General features: G+C 42.3%; 1 protein-coding gene across 2 annotated transcripts in view; it reads right to left on the bottom strand.

The window, feature by feature from the left end:
• LOC132393657 (small conductance calcium-activated potassium channel protein 2) overlaps window positions 1-18,348 on the bottom strand; it is a 107,704-nt gene extending 89,356 nt beyond the window's left edge. For both annotated transcript variants that reach the window (XM_059969067.1, XM_059969069.1), the window contains exons 1-2: window positions 16,923-18,348; window positions 16,564-16,659 (exon numbers count right to left, since the gene is read on the bottom strand). In XM_059969067.1, the coding sequence (XP_059825050.1) occupies window positions 16,564-16,659; window positions 16,923-17,804 (978 nt within the window). In that variant the 5' untranslated portion in view covers window positions 17,805-18,348. The remainder of the gene's footprint in view (window positions 1-16,563; window positions 16,660-16,922) is intronic.
• Window positions 18,349-21,345: the final 2,997 nt, after the last annotated feature.

The following is a 21,345-nucleotide window of genomic DNA, read 5'->3' as shown; positions in this document are numbered from 1 at the left end:
ATGTCAGAGTTACACAGCCATACAGTATGGATCCAGACCCTTTGGCCCACCACATTCATGTTGACAGTGGTGTCCACCCAGCTAATCCCAGTTTCCCGCTTTCAGTCCATGTCCCTCCAGGCCCTGCCCCTTCAGGTACCTATCCCAAGTGCTTAGTGAATGATACCATTGTGCCTGTTACAACCACTTCCTCCAGCAGCTCATTCCAAATACTCACCAGCCTCTCCATAAAAAAGGTGCCCATCAGGTTCCTTTTAAATCTTCCCCTCACCCCAAACCTACGCCTTCTAGCCTTTGACTCTCCTAATAAAGCTGGCCAAGCTCTCCCTATGTAACACAGGCTTTACAGTCCTGTTAACGTGCTTGTAAATCCTTTCTGCTGTCTCTCCAGCTTAACACAAGAGATCCAGCAGATGCTAGAAATCCAGACTAACACATACAAGATGTTGAAGGAACTCAGCAGGTCAAGCAGTATTTATGGAGAGGAAAAGAGTCGATTTTTCTTACTGAGTCCCTTCATCAGGACCAAACTTGCCAGTTTAACCAAGTCTTTTCTATAATATGGTGACCAAAATTGTGCACAGTACTCCAAATGCAGCCTCAATTGCAACATAAACACCTGTACTCAGTGCCCTGACTGATCAGTCTAGCGTGCCAAATGCATTTTTCACTATCCACTCCATCTTTGACAACATTTTCAACAAGTTGTGCTCTTGGACACCTAGGTCCCTCAGTTCTCTGGCGTCCTACCATTCATAATATAAATCCTATGCTGGTTTGACTTTCCAAAACACATCATCTCACACATACCTATTCTGAAATCCATTTGCCGCTCCTCAGTCCACTTCCTTAATTTCCCCATCTTCATTTCCCAAGAGGAAATTAAGTGTAAGCATCTCTTCTTTCTTGGACACACAACAAATTCTACCCCATGAATGTTTGTCCCTCCAGTAATAGAGAAGTGAGTATACAGTGATTCTGGTTAGTTGGACCATTGGCTAATCAGGATAGCCACTTCTTTTGGACAACTCTTAAAGAACAAAATCTAATCAAGAAAATAGCTGGGATTCTCTTAATTTATTTGAGATACTATTTCACTTAATTGGGGCAGAGATTGTTGCCGAACAAACGAACGTGTGCACTTGTGTGACCGTTAAACACTACATCGTGCTTCGAGCCAGTAGTTGCAGTTTTTAAATAGCATCAGTTGCATGTGCTTGCATTCAAAAAGCAGTGTTTTTTTTTGTCACTGAAATTTGGCGAGAGAGAAGCAGTAAGACAATTCAGAACTGTTGTGCTTACTGCAGTTTCAAGCATTCAGACTTGCAGATGCCAGGAACAGCCGGGATTGAAAGTGAAGCATATTCATTACCTCAACAAGTTAGAAACTACAAAGAATTTAAAGGTATCAGTAATAAGCTTGAAGGCTACAAGTTTGGAGGATGCAATCGTCAATAGCACTGTATGAAGGCAATCCAATATCTACACCAGGTGTCTGCGTTGATTGTGTTCAAACAAAAGAACATGGCAGATGAATTTCTCCATCAACAAATATTAGGAACAAATGCATAGTTTTATAGGTCTGTTGTAATATTGTTAGTGTTCTAATTCATTCTGTATTTCATTTAAGTATATGTGTTATTCAGTTAAATGATATTTTGGCAATTTTATAACTTTTAAACTATTTCCATGAAACTTCAGCTAGATGGGGCAGCTGCTTAATTGGACCAAAATGTACTGGTCCTGATGTAGGAATAAACACAAAATGCTGGAGTAACTCAGCTTGTCAGGCAGCATCTATGGAGGGAAATGAACAGCCAGTGTTTTGGGCCAGGACTTTTCATCAGGACTGGAACTGAAGGGGGCAGAAGCCAGAATAAGAAGGTAGGGAAAGGAGGAAAGGAATACAAACTAACTTCTGACATCACTCTTGTACCCTCTTCCAAGCACCTTAAAACTATGTCTCCTCCTGTTAGCCATTTCAGCCCTGGGGAAAAAGCTACCCACACGATCAATGCCTCTCATCATCTTATAAATCTCTATCAGGTCACCTTACCAGACCCTTACACAGGCACCTGGATGATATAAAAATGGAGGGCTTTGTGGGAGGGAAAGATTAAATTGATCTTGGAGTAAGTTCAGACAATATTGTGTCCGAAGGACCTGTATTGTGCCGTAGTGTTCGATATTCTATATTCTACATTAACCAGAACCCACTGTACTTGCTCCCCTAATTCCTGCTGACTATTTAGGAGCCAGTAGTACAATCCCATCAAGGTGATCACCTCCTTCTCATTTCTAAGTCCTACAAATAAAGCCTTACGGGATATTCCCCCAGGAATATACCTTCTAAGCTTTGTTATGATACTCTCCTTAATCAAACATGCAACTAACCCTACCTCCATTTCTATCATGTGTGCATCATCCATATCGCAAAACATTGAGCTGCCTGTCCTATCATAAAGGTAAGAGATTCTGATGTAGCTTCTTAGCTGGGAACATCGACTCTTTATTCCTTTCCACAGACGCTGCCTGACCAGCTGAGTTTCTCCAGCATTTTGTAGCTGCAAGCCCAGCCCTTCTTTCAACCATGTTTCTGTAATGGCTATAAACTCACAGTCCAATGTACCTAGCAAATTTTGTTTAGCCACTTGCTTACCTTGATTTCTATATTTGCCTCAACTTCATCACCCGCCACAATACTGCCAGACCATTTTAAATCCTTCCTAGCAGCTCAAGCAAATATCTCTGCCAGGATATTGGTCTCCCTCCAGTCCCATCCTCTCCCCCAAAACAGATCCTAATGCTCCAAAGTTCAAAGTTCAAAATGAATTTATTATCAAACTTTGCATGCATCATCATGTATTACCTGAGACTCATTTTCTCACAGGCATTCACAGTAGAATCAAAGTTCAAAGTAAATTTATTCTCAAATTATATGTATGTTACCATATACAATTCTGAGATACATTTTCTTGCAGGCATACTCAATAAATCTATAGAATAACAAACATAACAGAATCAATTAAAGACAACACCCACATGGGTGTTCTACACACGAACAAGGACACAAGCAAAGATAACAAGAAGCTAAAGCTGAATGCTTCCTCCTGCACCAGCTCCTCAAACCATGATCTGTTTGCTTTGTCCTCTTACTCACTAGAGCAGAGCACCAGTACTAATCCAGGGATTATAGAACATTAAGGACTTACTTTCTAGCTTTCTGCCTAATTTCCTGAATTAATTTCCTGTTTATCTCATTGACAATAATGTGTGCAATGACCATCTGTCTTGAGAATGTCCTGCAACTACTCCGAGACATCTTTGACCTGAGAAGCAATGTCCCAACCAGGAGTCCTCTTCCCTACCACAGGATCTCCCAGCTGCCTCGACTACCAAGCCCCCATCACTACAGCTCTCCTTGTCTTTACCCATCCCTGCTATGCAGCAGAGCCACAGACAGAGAGGCAACCTTGCCCATCCCAGCAGAATCCAAGCCAAGGACGGCATGGTCTGCATGACGCTATTGAACGCAAGAGATCACGGATTGTGATTCCAGCACAAACTGTTAAGAGTTCGTATGTTCTTCCTGTGGCTGCATAAGTGTCCTCCCACATTCCCACGATGTACAACTGGGGTTGGGGTTAGTGAATTGTGGGCATGCTTGTTGGCGCCAGAAAAGCATCAACATTTGCGAGTAGCTCCCAGCACAATCCCTGGACCGTGTAAATCACTGACACAAACAATGTACTTCACTGTGGCAAATAAAGCTAATCTTTAAACTCTTCAATATACTTGTTACTGAGGATCAAGCTGAGGTCAAAGCTTTACACAGATATACTGAACATATTATATTTTTATGATTATGATTTTAAGCATTCGTATTAATGTTACTATAAAACTCATAATATTGCAAACACATTACTTGAAAAATCTAATTAAATAATTCAAAATATGCATAAATATGAAGCCAATCAGTCTTGAGCATAATGAGAAATAGAGTTAACAGTTGAGCTCCAAAGTCCTGCCTCAAAGCTGGGAAAGAAAGTTAGCTTTAAGCTCAATGGAACTTTGCAACCTAACTAATCTTCATGCACCCATGCTGAGCTCGTCAGTTTCATCATCTTTGCCTCCAGCTTCCACACTTCCCTTAAATTCACTTGGTCCATTTCTGACACCTCCATCCCCTTTCTCTGTCTGTGTCTCCATCTCTGGAGACAAACTGTCGACCGGCATCTTTCATAAACCTACCGATTCCCACGGCTATGCCTCTTCTCACCCTGTCTCCTGTAAAAATGCTATACCCTTTCCAGGATGAGGATTTCCTTTCCAGAACATCAGAGATGCCCTCCTTCTTCAAAGAACGGGTTTCCCCTTCCTCCATCAGTGATGCTGCTCTCCACCACATTGCCCCAGACACTCTCACTCGCACCATCTTCCCGCCACTTTAACAGGGATGGAGTTCCTCTTGTCCACAGCCATCACCCCATGAGCCTCCACATCCAGCACATCATTCTCTGCAACTTCCGTCATCTCCAAAGTATCCTACCACCAAATACACCTTTACCTCCCCCCACTCTCTGCTTTCCACAGGGACCTCTTACCACCCCCACCCTACTAATCTCCCTCTGAGCACTTATCCCTTCAAGCGGCCAAAGTGTTGCACCTGTCCGTTTACCTCCTCCCTCAGCTCCATTCAGGGCCCCAAACAGTTCTTCCAGGTGAGGAAACACTTCACCTGTGAATCTGTTGGGGTCATCTGCTGTATCCAGTGCTCCCAACACAGCCTGCTCTACATTGGTGAGACTGGACGTAAATTGGGATACCACTTTGTTGAGCACTTCCGCTGAAGCAGTGGCCAACCATTTTAATTCCTGTCTTCATTACCATTCTGACACATTGGTCCATGGCCTCTTCTCTTGCCATGATGAGGCCACTCTCAGGGTGGAGGAGCAACACCCCAGATTCTGTCTGGGTCATCTCCAACCTGATGGCATGAATATCAATCTCTCCTTCCAGTAAAGATATTTTTCCTTACCCCTTCCCTCTTCACCTATTCCCCACTCTGGCCACTTACCTCTTCTCCTCATCTGATCCTAGTCCTTCTCCCTTTTCTCCTCTGGTCCATGCTCCTCGCCTGTCAGATTCCTTCCTCTCCAGCCCTTTACCTTCCCACTCACCTGTTTCATCTGTCACCTTCTGGCCAGCCCTGCTGCCCCTTCCCTCACCTATTCTTTCTGGCATCTCCTCCCTTCCTTTCCTGTCCTGAAGAAGGGTCTCAAACCTAAAAACATCGACTCGTTTATTCATTTTCATGGATGCTGCCTGACCTCCAACATTTTGTGTGCACTCCTTAACTATATAACCATATAACAATCACAGCACGGAAACAGGCCATCTCGGCCTTCCTAGTCCGTGCCGAACTCTTAATCTCACCTAGTCCCACCTACCCGCACTCAGCCCATAACCCTCCACTCCTTTCCTGTCCATATACCTATCCAATTTTACCTTAAAATAATCTTCTTTGTCTCTCTTGCCCAGGCCTGACAAAGGGTATTTGATAACGCTATTATTCCGTCCACATGACCTGCTGAGTGTTTTTTTAAGAATTTCAAATTTCCAAATTGCTGCTACCAGAATAAAAATTTTCCATATCTAATGATCAAATATTTCAACTCAAGATACACACAGATGAATGACACTTCTCCACATTATACATCCATTTGCAACCAATCCTTGATTATACAACTTTATTAATAAGAGCATTTCATAGACTTTATTTCTATTCCTATCTGCTATTTCTATTCCCTTGTACTTTCTCTACATCCTGTTACTTTTTCAATTTTCTTTTAAATAATTAGACTCCATTAGCTTCAAAGGCCAGTGTTGTAATGCACTCCTTTTTCTAAATGACTTCCTACATTAGCAAGACATGCATGTGTATTGACTCACTAATCGTTTGTCGTTGATAGATTACGTTCTGCTCTAGGAATATCGGCCTTAGCTCATTGGCTGCACACATTGAATCTGAAGATTACAGTTCAAACACTTTGAAACTTCTCCATTTTTGAGAATATAATTTGTGCCCGGATACCTAGGCACTATTAAGGAAGTCTTCGGGCAGATGGGGCTCGTCAGCCATGGTTGGCAGCTCATCTGGGAGTAGGAAAACTCGGACCAAAAACCTCCGCTTACTTGCAGCGATACCCACTCATGGGGAAGGCTATCTACCACCCTCCACCCCTCGCTTTCTTCAGGGATTGGTCTCTCAATGATGCCCTTGTCCATTCATCCCTCCTCACTAACCTCCCTCTACGCACTTATCCCTGCAACTGACCGAAGTGCTACCTCCTCCCTTGCTTCTCTTCAGGGACCCATACAGTCGTCGCAGGTGAGGCAACGCTTAACTTGCAAACCTGCCGGGGTTCTCTATTGTATCCAGTGCAGTGGCGCAGCCTCCTCTGCATCGATGAAACCCACTGTAAATCGGGGAACTGCTTCATCAAGCACCTCTGCTGCATCCGCCAAAAGCAGAACTTCCCAGTGGACAAACATTTTAATCCCCATACCCATTCTGATATGTGGGTCATTGGCATCCTTTTGTGCCACAATGGGGCCACCCTCAAGGTGGAGGAACAACACCTTAAATTCCATCTGGGTAGCCTCCAACATGATGGCATGAACATCAATTTCTGCTTCCATAAAAAAAATTCCCTCCCCCCTCATCTCTTCTTCTATTCCCCATTCTGGCCTCTTCCCACATCTTCCTAGGTCCCCTCCTCTTTTCCTTTCTCCTCTCCTATCAGATTTCTTCCTCTCTAGCCCTTTACCTTTCCTACCCTCCTGGCTTCACCTGTCACTTTCTATCCTCCTTTTCCTCGTTCCTGCCTTTATATTCTGGTATCTTCCCCCTTCCTGCCCTGTCCTGAAGAAGGGTCTTAGTCCAAAACACTGTCTAGTTACTCCTTTCCTTTGCCTGACCTGCTGAGTTCCTCCAGTTCCTCCTTTGTGTGAGTTGCTCTGGATTTCCAGCATCCGCAGAAACCCTCAGGTTGAACATTTACAAGGCATGTGGATAGGTACGAGGATAGAAAAAGATGAGAAGGCTGAGGGCCAAAAAGCAAATGGGACTTGTTTAAATGGACATGGATCAGTTTGACCGAAGGATCTGTATCTCTTCTGTATGATTCATAAGATGAACCTTTTGTTTTAACGAAATTGCTTCTTCGCTGTTTGATGGACTGCAAGCAAGTTAATATTATTGTGTCCACCCAGGAGTGAACCGTGTGTCTTAGATTTACTGTAGCAGATAAGAAATAAATATAAAAAATCTTCTATATTCATACCATCATTTCACTTGCATTTTCCTACAGCTACAGTATGGTGCCACCTACAATGCTTTATATTTAGATCTGATTTTCAGATATATGCCAGCCCAATGTATTTATTCTGTATTCAGTTAATATAATATAATGTTATTTCAGAAATCATCTAAAATTTGAAGAATTTATTCTCTAGTATTTCAATAATAACTTAGATATTTAGTGAATTATGCAATGGATTGTTAATATGCTATAAATAGCAGTGTTTGTTAATTTGACTCAATATAAATTATTGCTTATTTGCCTCTATATGTTTTCAAAACGGGAAACAAGAAAAGACAGAGGGATAACTCCAGCCTCTCTCTAGTTGCAAAGCAATTTCTGTTTGACTTGCTGCTCTTGCCCTAATTTTTCCAACAGGTTTCCAAGTCCAACAAAGCTACCCTGTTCACTGAATTTAAACATGGCTTCCAAATGCAGTGAAGAAGCATAATAATTTCAATACTGGAATGTAAAATTCCACTTCTTTATTGTGGGACACTGGAAAACATAGTCAAAATCATGCAGTACCTGTCCACTGTGAGTGTGCTGCACTTATTACGTATCATATCACATTTTGTGCAATCTTACTAGCAATGGTTCACAAAGGATATAAACGCAATTGAGATATTACAAATAAATAACAAAGATATCCCTCAGTGCACAAGGAAAGAGGACAGATTAGAGACCACAGCTGCAATCGTCCAATAAGATGTTAAATATAACATGTCATCAGGAATATAAACTTCTTCATTACCATGAATTTAAAAATAAAATGTATGGCAATGGATCATTCTCCACAACACTAAAAGTTCCCAATACTTCAAAAAGTGTTACAATATAGTTTGTATAGTACTCCATATCCCTAATCTGGTATTAATCTATGCAATTTTCCATTTAATCCTTACTTAATAATTAAAGATTTAAAAATTCATCTTCAAAATGCCTATTTCAAAAAGAGAATCATGGTTTTAATATAAATATGCCACTGTAATTTTGTTATTAGTGCAAATATACTTGGTTGTAGAATAAACCATGCTGCTTCTACCAGACCAGAAAGGAGCACTTTCAAATCCAAAGGTCCAATGAAGTGGAGCTTGAGCCCCCGCACATGTAACATCTGGTTCTAGTAGCCAATTTGTTCATTATTCAAAAAAGTCAAGAATTATGGGAGCTCTGATATTCACATTTCAGCTATAACACACAATGAATAAGTGCATGTGTTAAAAATTGCCACCTGTCAATCTGAAATTGAAAGGGTAAGTGGAGTTTTATCAAAGCTACTGTGCAGGTTCTGCAGGTAATTGTGGAAGCTAACAGAAGCATTTGTTTACTGAGGGGGGTAGAAAAAGGAAGTTATGCTTCAGTTATAGTGGGCATCATTGAGACCACAGGTAGACTGAGTTCTGTGCATAAAGATAACTTCCTTATTTAAAGAAGCTTACTGACGTCTTGAACCAGTCCAGAGAAGGTTTACTAAGTTAATAACTGGAAGGGGTATGTTATCCAAAGAGGAAAAACTAGAGGGGTTAGGTATGTTGGTTGTTAACACAAACAATACATTTCACTGTATGTTTTGATGTACATGTGATAAATAAATCTGAGTCTGTATTCTCAGGAGTATAGATGAGGGGGAAGGATTTTGATAGAAGCATATAAAATCCCAAGGGGTTCTGAAAGGAATTGTGCAGAAATCATAGCAACACACACAAAACTCTGGAGGAACTCGGCAGGCCTGGCAGTGTTGATGGAAAAGAGTACGGTCGACATTTCAGGCCAAGACCCTTCAGGCCCAAAACATCAACTCTACTCTTTTCCATAGTTGCTGCCTGGCCTGCTGAGTTCCTCCAGCATTTTGAGTGAGTTGCTCGGATTTCCAGCACCTGCAGATTTTCTCTTGTTTGTGATGCAGAAATCATGTTTCTTTTTATGGGAGTATATAGCATCTTTGTTTAAAAGTAATATGTCACTCACTTAAGACAGAGATACTGCATTTTTTTAAAAAAATCTCTACAATATCTTTAAAGTGCTTAGTCCAAAAGTAGTGGCCAAGGAGGATGTAAATATTCTTAAGGTGGCAGCAGACAGATAAACAAGGGGGTGAAAAGTCGTGATTAGAGTTCAGACTGGAATCAGATCAGCCACAATTTTATTAAATGGCAGGCAGATTAAGCTCAAGGAGCCAACTGGCCTACTCCAGTTCCTGATCACATGCAACTTAATCTGAAATTTAAAGCAGCCCAAGTACATCATACAGTACCAGTAATACTACCTTCTTCTGCTTTTCAGTCACTGAGCCAGCAATCAGACTTGTGTCGACCAACCATATACTCTGCTACTTGATATAGTTTCTGACCCTGACTTTCAGATAAGAGTCACTGAAGAAAAAAAAAGTTGGTGAACAGGAAAGGGGGATTAGGAAAGTCGAGAGGGAATTAGTAAAAGGTGAGGTGAGGGTTTGGAAGCAGGTATGGGTAAGATTTGATCCTGTTTATTCACAAAAGCGTGCAGTCGGAGTACACTGAAGTGCCTGTATTTCTGAGTGCGAGTGTGCAGCCGACTGTAGTCTCCAATTATAACGGGCCTCCTTGCCACCGGGCCGCACTCTGGCAATTCCTTCTGGCTATTAGTGTTCAACAAGCTTCCCGAGTTGGAATAATCGGGCATAGACATCGTCCATTTCTCAAAATGTCGGAGGGGAAACAGATAATTCCGGACCCCGAAACTGAAGGGTACTGAAAGTTGTTTGACAAAAGAAATTATAGGTCTGAGAAAACCGTCGCCTTAACTAAACCAGCCTTTTTTTTTGTAGATGAAGGCATTGAACACTCGATTGAGATTGTAAAAGAAATAAACACCTATCCGACGCGGAACCAGTTTCAGAAACTTTCTTTGCGAACTTCGGAGAGAGGTCTTGCTCGGTGGATGAGGACACAGACATTAAATCGCGAGTAGCACGACTGTTGCCGTAACTGTCCGGCAATTCCAATACAACAATATCCCCTGTGGACCGTTTCATGCAGACAGCGGACCGTGCCCGCAATGAGATCAAAGTGCCCAACAACTCGGTGCGTTTAAATGGCTTTCCCGGGGGAAGGGACTGACTTTTATATTACCCCACCCGTTTGGCAAACAGAAAACAAAATGTTCAGCCGCCAGCATCCTCCACCCACACACTGCGGTATGAGGCAGTGCGAACCAGTAGCACTGAGTCGTTCGTCAGCATACCGTGAAAACGTGGCGACAAGTCATCCGGATGGTGTGGTGTGGGTATCCGGAATGGCTCCTCGCCTTTCCATGTTCTGCACGTGAGAGGCACGGGTGTGATTGCTTGCTTTAGGACCGGCTTTCTAAGTCTAGGTATCTCACGCTTTCCAGAATTAGCCTGGCGGTGGCCTGGCAGTGACATCTCCACGACACTGGTGACTTTCCAGACACCAGCGTTCACCAACACCACACCCCGAAGCCGCTAAAGCGGACCGCGCCTGGGTTGCCCCATCCTTCCTGTTCTCGCTCCTGTTTCTGCCGCTGCAAACTCGGTTAGTTCTGGGGATGGGGGTGATCATAACGCGGACTAGTACTGATTTCCAGCAAAGGCGTTTGGCACGTTTCACTCTGCTGGAATGCCTCAGCTTATAATAATGCAAAGTCTGCATTTATAATCATTCATTATTTGTTGCCATCAAAACGACTACATTTTCTCCCGCCAGCAGCTGACACCTGATTTACTAAGATAACCAAATGGCTGCTGACAAGTATTTTTTTTGTCGGAGAAACTTCCAACACATTTACTTTCCTCTCAAACTTAATGTCACAACACAAACTAAATAATCTGTGTAGAACAGTAGAGAGTTTAATAGCATTATTCTGCTTGAAGGCCAGTGAGAGCACACTGAAGTGTGGAGACAGATACATAATGTCAGCCTATAATCATTTTTTCACCCTCAAGTCCACACTTGACCAATCCTAAAGCAGCCCTCATCTCCTTTCCTAACCACTGGGAGTCTGAAACCAGTGCATTTTTACCTCACAAATCAGATTAGCACAATCAGCAGTGAATGTACACCTAAACCTGGGAACTTCAGAGACACAGGAGACTCTGGAGATGCTGAAAATCCAGAGTGTGCACACAAAATGCTGCAGGAACTCAGCAGCTCCAACTGCATCTGTGGCCGGGAATGAACAGTTGATATTTCAGGCCAAGACCTTTTGTAAGCACTTGTGACCTGAACAAGAGTCTTCCCAAAACGCTGACTATTCAGTCCCTTCCACAGATGCTGCCTGACCTGCTGAGTTCCTCCAGGATTTTGTGTGTTGCTCTGGTAACTTCGAAACCTATCTGGTTCACATGATAAAACAGTAAATACATGAAGACAAAGAAACTTGTTTTTATGAGGAACTATGCACAACTTCTTTAAGTGGTTTAAAGGCAGTTTCCCAATATCCTCACTTCCCTAAGGAAGGGAAATGCTGAATCCAATTTGAGAACAGTTCATGCATTGGCTCCCTGTGGAATTATATACCTCATTAATATTGGTTGGCAGACAAACATTGGTCAAGACCAGGAGATGGTTTCCCGATCATTTGTCAACTAGATCAACATTACATCCACATGGAAAAGCCGATTGGGCCACAATTTAAGAATTCAAATCAGGTGTAGATAATGCGAGAAGGCAAGTCAAACTGCAGAGCACCAGAAGTGTTCCCATGTATTTCACACTGAAGTGTCCCAAATGTTCTTGACACCATTCTGGTTTATTTAACTGAAATGTGTGCATCTTATTAAATTTAAGAAACAAGTTCATGTATTGAGTGGGAAAAAAAAAACAAAATAGCAAGGTCAGAAAAATGATGTTTTAGGAGAATTCGGAGAAGTTTCAATTGATAGTCTACTAGGGGCTCCCAAACTTTTTTATGCTCTGGACCAATACTATTAAGCCAGGGGTCTGTGGACCCCAGGTTGAAGTATGTCTCTATTACTAATATTCTGCAGATGCTGGTCTCAGACTGAAATATTGCTTTTTCATTCCTCTCCATAGATACTGTCTGACCTGCTGAGTACCTCCAGCATTCTGTGTGTGCTTCTATTACTACTGGCCAGGTCAGTGATACCCAGCACCAATTATCATTGTAAATTTCAAATGCCTGTTAGGGTTGTGTTATTGAACTTAGGATAAATCTATACTCTAAGCAGAGGATTTGTTTTAGTGTTTTTTAATATGAACATTTGAAATTAAACTCAAATCTATGCATCAGCATTCAAATTCCAAAATATTTCCCACTACAAAATAAAGATTTAAAAATCAAACACTACTCATGAACTTTGTTTAATTCTGTAACATTTTCACCCATCTGCCATTCTATTGATTGTAAATATTTTACACAATATTTCTTACATTGCTTCCTTTATGTGAGGGTTAGAAAAGCATTTATAAAGAATGTCTGGATTTTCCTCCATTACATACAGAAAATAATCTTCACCTGAAAATCTCCCCTCTGCTACATGAAGAGGCTGAGTGAGCACAAAGCACAGAAAGTGATCAATATTAATTTTATTGCAGCAGCAGATGCCAAGACTTCAAAATCAGTCTCCAAAAATCTGGACAGCCAATATTCTAACAGGATTATTCAAATAGTAGAAATAGACTGAAAATTGCTTAAAATCTAATCATCATAAGATGTGTGTGCTGTTCTTTATTGTTAATAACTCATTAGTTATTTATAGATTTAATGGAAAGTACCAAATCTGAAAAATGGTCAAAAGCACGAAGTAACTTTCTCCATTTTCTCCTTCTTGGACTTGAACTGGGGCATACTGGGGCTTGGAAATATGGGAGAAATGGACAACCGATCCCATCCTTAAATACCCAGCTAACTTCACTGGAGTAATTTATTTAATCATTTCTGAGTGCAACCACTGTAGGAGGAGACTCGCCTCAATAACCATAACCAGGAGCCCACTTACTTCCAAATGCAGTTAAAGCACTCTTCAATTTCCTTTTGATGATACTATCAGCTGATATGGTGAGACTGCAAATATATCTGATATCTGTTCAATAGTCACAATCCAATGACATGCACTGTTCAAACATCAACCACTGCTTTCTGCACTTCAGATCCCAGTGATACCTGCCCATCGGTATTTATTGCGCTTTCCTAATTGTCACAAGGACAGTAAAACTTACCATATGACACAACCCCAGAACTGGCAAGGGATCACAGGTCCCTTTGTCTAATTAGTGACATTAATGAGCGAGTTGTTTTTAGCTGAATGGCAATCCAACAACTTTTAAAAACATCACAACAAAGGAGCAGGAGTCAGCCATTCTGCCCTTTCAGCTAGAACACAGAAAAGTACAGCATAATTTAGGCCCTCCAGCCCACAATGTTGTCCCAATCTTTTCACCAACTCTAAACTTTCCCTCTGATGTAGTCCTCCATTCTTCTAGCATATATGTCCTCTATCTCAAAACCAAACTGTCGCTCTCTCTCTCTTTACTATGTGATATCTCAGCTAAACATCTGCCTCTCTCTTAAAAAACACATTCATTCAGTTGGTCTCCACAGCCTTCCCAGAGAATTTCACAGGACAACCACCCTTTGAATGAAGAAATTTCCCCTCTTCTCAGCCCTACATGTCTTCCAGCGCCACCACTGTCCAACCCTTACCCTGCCCCAGGCTGTGGCCCCTGGTCTAGATCCTCCTAGACTCTAGCTGTATAGAATCGGTCTGGTTAATTACCACTGACACACACCTGATCAAAGTTTGTTGTTTTGTGGTCACAATATGACGCAAGACATAAGAAAAGTAGGCTAAGTTATAATGATAAATAAACAGTGCACAAGAGGGATAGCGAAATAGTGTTCATGGACTGATGGAAGAGGGGAAGAAGCTGTTCTTAAAACGTTGAGTGTGTAAAGTGTCATGGTTCTATGGCCAAAATGACTTTATGTGTTGAACTAACTTTCATTATTTCTTGAGTGTATTTAGCCAAACCCGTTTATGCAATTAGAATGCACATTCACCGTGTTACTGGCCTTGGCTACACCAGTTAATTAACTGGGCCTTTCCTCTACCCGCTAAATCAAAGCCATGACCTTTGATTATTGTCGGAACACGTCCCTCCTTCATTCTCGGGTTCCCAGTATCGCTACTGAGACGTATTCAAACATTGACAGCACTGTCAGACCTCAAGAATTCGGGACAGGTCAGACACCATCTGCAGGAGAGGTAAGCTTCGCGTTTCGAGTGGGCTCGCCATCAGACCAGGAGCTGATAGCGCCGCCGTGTATCGTCTCCCCGGAGATTCTTAACGTTTCCCCTTGGACTCCAGATCTGCAGTGCCCGCAATATCAGAGACTGCTTGCTTCTCCTGCCGGAGTGCGGCTCTCCTGGCTCGGGCCAACTCGCCGTGTTTTATCACCTCGTGCCTTCACTTAGCACCCCTGCACTCGCCGTGAGTAACTCCACTGGTGACAGAATCACAGGCATTCTCCCTTCAACTATTACAACACTCAAAAGAACAACTTCAGCCTCAGTTGTGTGAAGCTTCTCACTTATCAAGCTCAACCATGCATTCTACCCGCCGGACAGACAGCGCCGATTCTGCTTATCGAACTTCAAGCCGTTGGAGGGGGGCACTATCACACAACCCCGAAAGTTTGAATGAAGACGCTTTCAATGCCTCTCCATTCGGCCTCATTTAACCGAGACTCCATCGCGCTCCGGGTACCCCCTTCTTGCTCCCCCGGCGTCAAATCCAACACTAACGTTAGCTTACAAATCGGTTGCATAGTAACCCGAAGTACTTACTGTTATTGTTGGGGTCATTCTCACTTTATTAAATACTTTGTTTCCTAACATCAGAGGGTCATTTATAGGTCTTATGTTATCTGAGTCTGAAGCGGCAGCTCTAATGTGAATGCTCCGTTGGAACTAGATTTTAAAACTCGCTTCCGGGCAATTAATTACAAACATTTAGATATCGAAATCGACGGGTTGTTTATTTTTAAAGATGCGTGCTGAAGGGTCTAGTTTGCACTTACGAAATATCACTGAATATTTTCTTTCAGTAATCTACCACACTTTAAATGATTACGTATTTACAAGCCTTGCGCTAGAACTAAGAATCTCACTTTGTATTTCTCCCCGTGTGATGCAATTCAATGTTAAGCGTGATAGTCCTGTATAGAACGAAGGGGCACTCCAATAATGATGGAGCGGTTCAGATCAAACCACCACCTTCCGGGAAATGTAGCCGTTTTACTGGTCCAATTTACTTCCCAACACAGAACACCGGAATTATTTTCTGCCCCAGGAAACCCTCGTTCAGTCAAACCAACGTCTATTAACAAAGCATCTAGCCCAGAATGGTTCAGAAAAACCTCGAAAGACGTTATACTTGAATTAAAGTCATTTAAGAATCGTGCAAACAAATCCCTGGATTAATCGCGCTTCTTTTGCTCGGTTAAGTAATCACTCCTGGCAATTGCCCGTGTAACATAAAAATACATTCCCGGCTCCGAAATTTAAAAAAAGTTGAACGGCTCAATTGCTGTAGTTCAGCCCCTTTACAAACCACTGACCGAAACTTGCTTATCTGAAAATAATGAATGAAAGATGCTTCGATAGCGCTAGATAGAAAAATGGCACGCAGAGTATTATTGATTACAGATGCATCATTACACACCGTATTTACTAATCAGCTATGGAATACAGATACCTGGAATATATTATACGTAACATTAAATATACTTCTGGTTATTTTGGCAATAGAAATACTGGAAAGTTTGAAAAACGTTAGTATTATGACTTGTGAGACGTTAGTATTTATGACTATAAATCCCCATCCAAGACATTCAGAATGATGAGAAATTAGTAACAGTTTAATTACATTTCCTACGACTTAAAGTATTTTGAACCTTGGGATTTAGTTCCTGAAAACAACTTTTATCGAAACCAAAATTAACTTATGAATATTCTTAGTATTAATGTAATAAGCCGATTACCCCATGGCTAAAGAAAAGACTATTTAATACTTTTACAGATCTACTTTGTGAATGTTTGTGTTTAATTCTGAATTGAGCATCGATCTGAAGTCCCGGTTCAACAATAAATGAAATAATCGTGCAGTCGAACATACGCTTACTAACATCCGCCTGTCAGATTAAAGAGTTACTGTTTTAGTAAAAATATAGTTACCTGAATTTCCCGCGCGTGATATACAATGATCAGACCAAGCAGAATGATGGTAGAAAGGCTAATAAGGCATTTTAGAGCTAATGAGTACAGAGAACCCTGTAATATAAAAGAAACATATTTGAGTGTTGAACATGAGCTGGAAATTAAACTTTAAAAGTAAAACCTAAACACAGACGGAATGTTCATTATCTAGGAGTGTATATCACAATATCAAGTTGAACACTGATTAACTTTTGCAATAAGCGCTTAAAATTTAAATTGCTAATGTAAAAGTACAAAGCAGTTTTCTCGGATACGCTGCATGCTGGTGATGAGGCAACTGCATAAAGACAAAAAAAGACCCCAGAAATGTGGCTTACCTTTTGATAGGCCCCCCACGCAAGCTCAGTCTCAATCACCATCACTACAATCCCAAACATACCAAAGATCAAAGCATAGTCGCTCAATCGTTTTCTTTTCTCAAACAAAGCTCTTCTATGTCCCAGCTTGTAGCCAATGTTATTATTTTTCTTTTTGCTCGATTTACTGTTATTTCCACTGTTTCCTGCGCCGCCACCGGCACTCCCGCTGCCCCCATAAGAAACGACCGCGGTGGAGTTGTTTTGCTCCGGCTTCGAGACCACGATCTCCGGGGCGACAGTGGTGAAGATGGGCTGAAGGGGCTGCGATTCCGAGTCCAGCTCATGCAGGTTCCTCCTGGACGAACTCAGGTTGCTGAGCGGCCGCATCACGCCGCCGTTGTACCTGCAGCTGCTCATGGCTATTTCGGTGAAGGGGTTGCTCTCTCTGCGGTGGTTGGTGGGGCTGGGCTGCCGGTGCTGGTGGTAGTGCCGAGAGGAGCTGGCATGACTGGCGGAGGACGGTGAAAGCTCGCTGACGTTCAGCTGACTACCTTGCCTGGAAGAGGAGGAGAGGGGAGAATTGGTCCGGAAAGTGACCGGGGAGGAATTACACAGAAGCCGGCTGTCGCCAGCGGCGCTGACACGCGGGCAGTTGCATCGGATCCATTCGTGCGGCTGCTCGCCTCTCTGCTGGTTGTGCTGCTGCTCCTGGATGAAATCGTGAAACTGCAATGGGGTTTCCATGTCAGAGCTGTTAAAGCCGCAGGATCGGGCTGTGCATCCTGCGCAATGCGTTATGGTACGGATGGGGAAATCCTGGCGCGAAGACGGGCCCATTCCGGCTCCCGTAGAATCCAGGCACTGCGTCCGATTGGCCGGACGGACCAAAACAATCGGCATGACGTAATGGGGAAGGAAAAGGAGAAGCGCGCGCTCCGGGGACACTCGCAGCCGAGAGGTTGGGTGCAGCCGCCCTCAAACGAAGAGGATTATCAGCGAGCTGAGCTCCAAAGTAGGGAGTTCTCCCCTCCTTTATTTCAGTTTCAGGGAAATGTCGCTGCAAAATTCTTTGCTCGCTGGCAGATGATTAGACTGGGTCCACAGAGTATATCATCCTCAGTAGTCACAACAAAGATATCCTGACAGTCCAAAGTCGCCAGCCATCACCCTGTCCCGGCTTCATCGATTCCTGCAGGAGACAACAGGTTCTGAATAATATTAGAGGGAAATAGAATCGCCATACAAACATTTTTAAACGCACTTGATAGTTCCAGAGAAACAAGTGGGTTCATTTAATGGAAATAAATTCTTAAAAATTGGGCGGCGAAGCCCGACTTTGTAAACACATTCGTTGATTTTGAGCTGTTATATGTAAGATGTTTCAATGAATTTGTAATGGTTACACCATAGATAGAATTCCTAAAATAGAAGGTCGAAGACAAACATTACTAGCTTTTTTTTGAACTCGATTGCATAATATTGCAAGCTAGCATGTCTGGTATGCATTGAAAGTGTCCTTTAAAATCTTTGATAGAATCGCCAGACTTTTAAAAAAAATCTCCTAAAATAAAACACTGCATTTTAAACTAATCTGTATAAAACCAACCCAGCAAACCTGTCAGGCAGATTTTTAATCAAAAAAGGAAAAAGCAAACTGGTATGCAAGAAACCTTGTATTAAGTTGGCCCTGTCGTGTGGCCAGTCTGTAAAACAATACTGCGGTTTTCCATGTAAAATTGCTGAGCGAGTAATGATGGGAATGATTTGTAGTTTATTCACTATGCAATATAACGCATAGCAATTGATCTACTGGAGGGTCCTGGAAAACATTCAGCACAACCCTTGGGTTCCATTAAGTAATTGAATTCTTCACCTGTATCTGATTTCCTGCTAAACTATTCAGCGTCACCCAGAAGGATCGTAGCCGGCTGTTAGGTGTTTTTAAGTTTTTGCACTGAGTGATTCTGAATAATTAATTTAAGTAGGGAACCCTTTCTGTTATGGCGGAACCACAGAAGCGGTAGGGTTTTCAATACTGAACCGAAGCGCCGCAGCCTTTGCAGGTAAATTGCCTTTTATCCTTTGAAAGTCGAACTCAACAAGTAATAGTCGCTTAATTTGGTAAAAACAAACCAATTATGTATTTTCTCTTTTAATTAATGTGTGAAGTAGAACCAACCCTTTGTGAGGAGCTGAGTAATTAAGGATAATATGCTAATTTAATACATTTTTATTGATGAACCATAAGGTGGATCGCAACTAGGAAACGTGTTGCCACTTTTAACGTGTTTTAAATCAGTTGGACAAGGTTTACCTTTGTTTCAGATGGTTTTTGAAAGATTTAAATTTTCTTACGAGTTTCTCCCACATCATCACCCCCACACAAAAATTCAGACAATTGAAACGACTTTATCTCGGCACATTATGGAGAAAAAAAGTACAAGAAATGGATTTCCGTACCGAAATATTGTGAATCGATTTCAGTAAACAGATACAACACATTAGGACGTTCTCATGTTCGTGTTCCGTATTTAACTGCCACTGAATGTTTAAATAATGCAGCACCTATTAACGGTGTCGAGTTTCTAAATTGTGGATAGCGGATGACACTCAAAGTAACATTGAACCTGAGGCTACCGTGTTGTTACTGCAACAAATGACTACCAGGTGGCGTCAAACTCCGCAAGAATTTTGAATGGGCAGTATGCAATCATTTCAGACTCTCCCTTTCCAGAGTGAATTTCCACGTAATTTTGATCGTAAGTTCATCCTTCTTCACTTTATTTTAAAATAACCTCAGTTTTCTTAGGGCCTTGGTTACTTTTGAGCTCGGCCACGGTATCTCATGCCATCTCCAGCCAATTGCCGGGCGCTGGAGTTGACTATAGGTTAAAATCGCAGACTGCGGCGTTCCCCGTTATCAGTGGGGGGGAAATACAACAATCCTTTCTACGTAACGCCTCGTGTTGAAAATGGAAGTTTGGTTTCTAAAATGTGTGTTCACATTTTCAGGAAATAAACGTGCAACTTATTTTTTTTTACTGTGGCTTTTTGTCTTTTACTCAGTTGACATTTCTGCGACGAACTCGCTCCATTCAGTAGTCAAGTGGAACATGTGGGAAGGACAGGACAGGACTGGAACTAATCGAAGTAGCTTTTAGCTGTTGACTGTTTCAAGTAGTTTTACATTAGACTCACTTTCAGGCTCATGTTCTCGGCAATTTCTAAACTATTATTTGCACGATTGTCCGTTTGCCGGTCCTGTTGAGCACCGTTTTTCAAAGATTCTTTGGATGTCTTTACTTTCCTGTGGGTGCCTGCAAGAAAAGGAATCCCAGGAAGTTTAAGGTAGACGTGCTTTGGGAGGAGCCGAAAGAGGCTCGGGGATAGCAGCTGATCGGCAGAACAAGGGGAGGTGATGTGTTCCGGGCCGCTCTCTGATGTGGATAAATCGCGACCATTTGGACAGGAGGGAGAAGAGGTTTGAGGGTGGAGGTGACCTTTCTGGATTTTAAAATCCCATTCAGTCTACGGTCTCACCGTGTCAATGCAAGGTTTCCCTGCAAAGGACCGTCAACTCTTTCAGCCACAACCCGCTGAAATCAGGGTCAGCGCTTTAAAATGCGGCACAAAGAGTGATTTAGACCACAAGGGTCTCGGTCTGAAACGTTGACTGTACTTTTTTTCCATAGATGCACCCTCGCCTGCTGAATTCCTCCAGCATTTTGTGTGTTGTTCAGACCACAAGGCACAGGAGTAGAATTAGGCCATTCAGCCCATCAAGTCGTCTTCGCCATTCCATCATGGCCAATTTATTATCCCTCTCAATCCCGTTCGCCTACCTTCTCCACGTAACCTTTGAACCCATCAGTCTCCGCTTTAGCTGTAACCGATGGAAACTGCCAACCTCCAAATGTGATCAAGAATGAGAAGAAAGTGGATGAAAAATTGATTATATTTAGTTGGATAATTATCCCTTACCCGAGTGATAAGATACATAGTGACCTGATTGTCTTAGCAAAGCTGAGGCACAACTAAGAAAATGGCCATATGAAACTTCCCTCAGCCGGCATGGTTTGCACAGTTATTTCTACTGAACGGCCTATTCCATAAGTAGCAATTTCATGTGAACCTACACTCGCAAAATAAAACATGCAAAAGTCTTGGCTACATGCAGTATATAGCTTGGGTGTCCAAGCCTTTTGTACAGTACTGCAGTAATTTTATGTATTGCACTGTACTGCTGCTGAAAAAAAAAACAAATTTCATGACATATATGAATGGTGATAAATCTGATTCTGATATGGGTCTCTATTGTGGACTGAGAGTGGGAAAGGGGCAGGGAGAGAGATTCATGGTTGGGAAGAGGGGAGGGAGCGGGATGCACCAGAGAGACATCTGTTTGGAATGAAATGACCTTGTCTGGTGTCTCAGGGTTGGG

The sequence above is a fragment of the Hypanus sabinus genome, chromosome 5 (assembly GCF_030144855.1).
Source record: "Hypanus sabinus isolate sHypSab1 chromosome 5, sHypSab1.hap1, whole genome shotgun sequence".
In the NCBI taxonomy this organism is placed as follows: Eukaryota; Metazoa; Chordata; class Chondrichthyes; order Myliobatiformes; family Dasyatidae; genus Hypanus; species Hypanus sabinus.
Note: the sequence above shows the minus strand (reverse complement) of the source record. Positions and strands in the feature narration are given on the sequence as shown.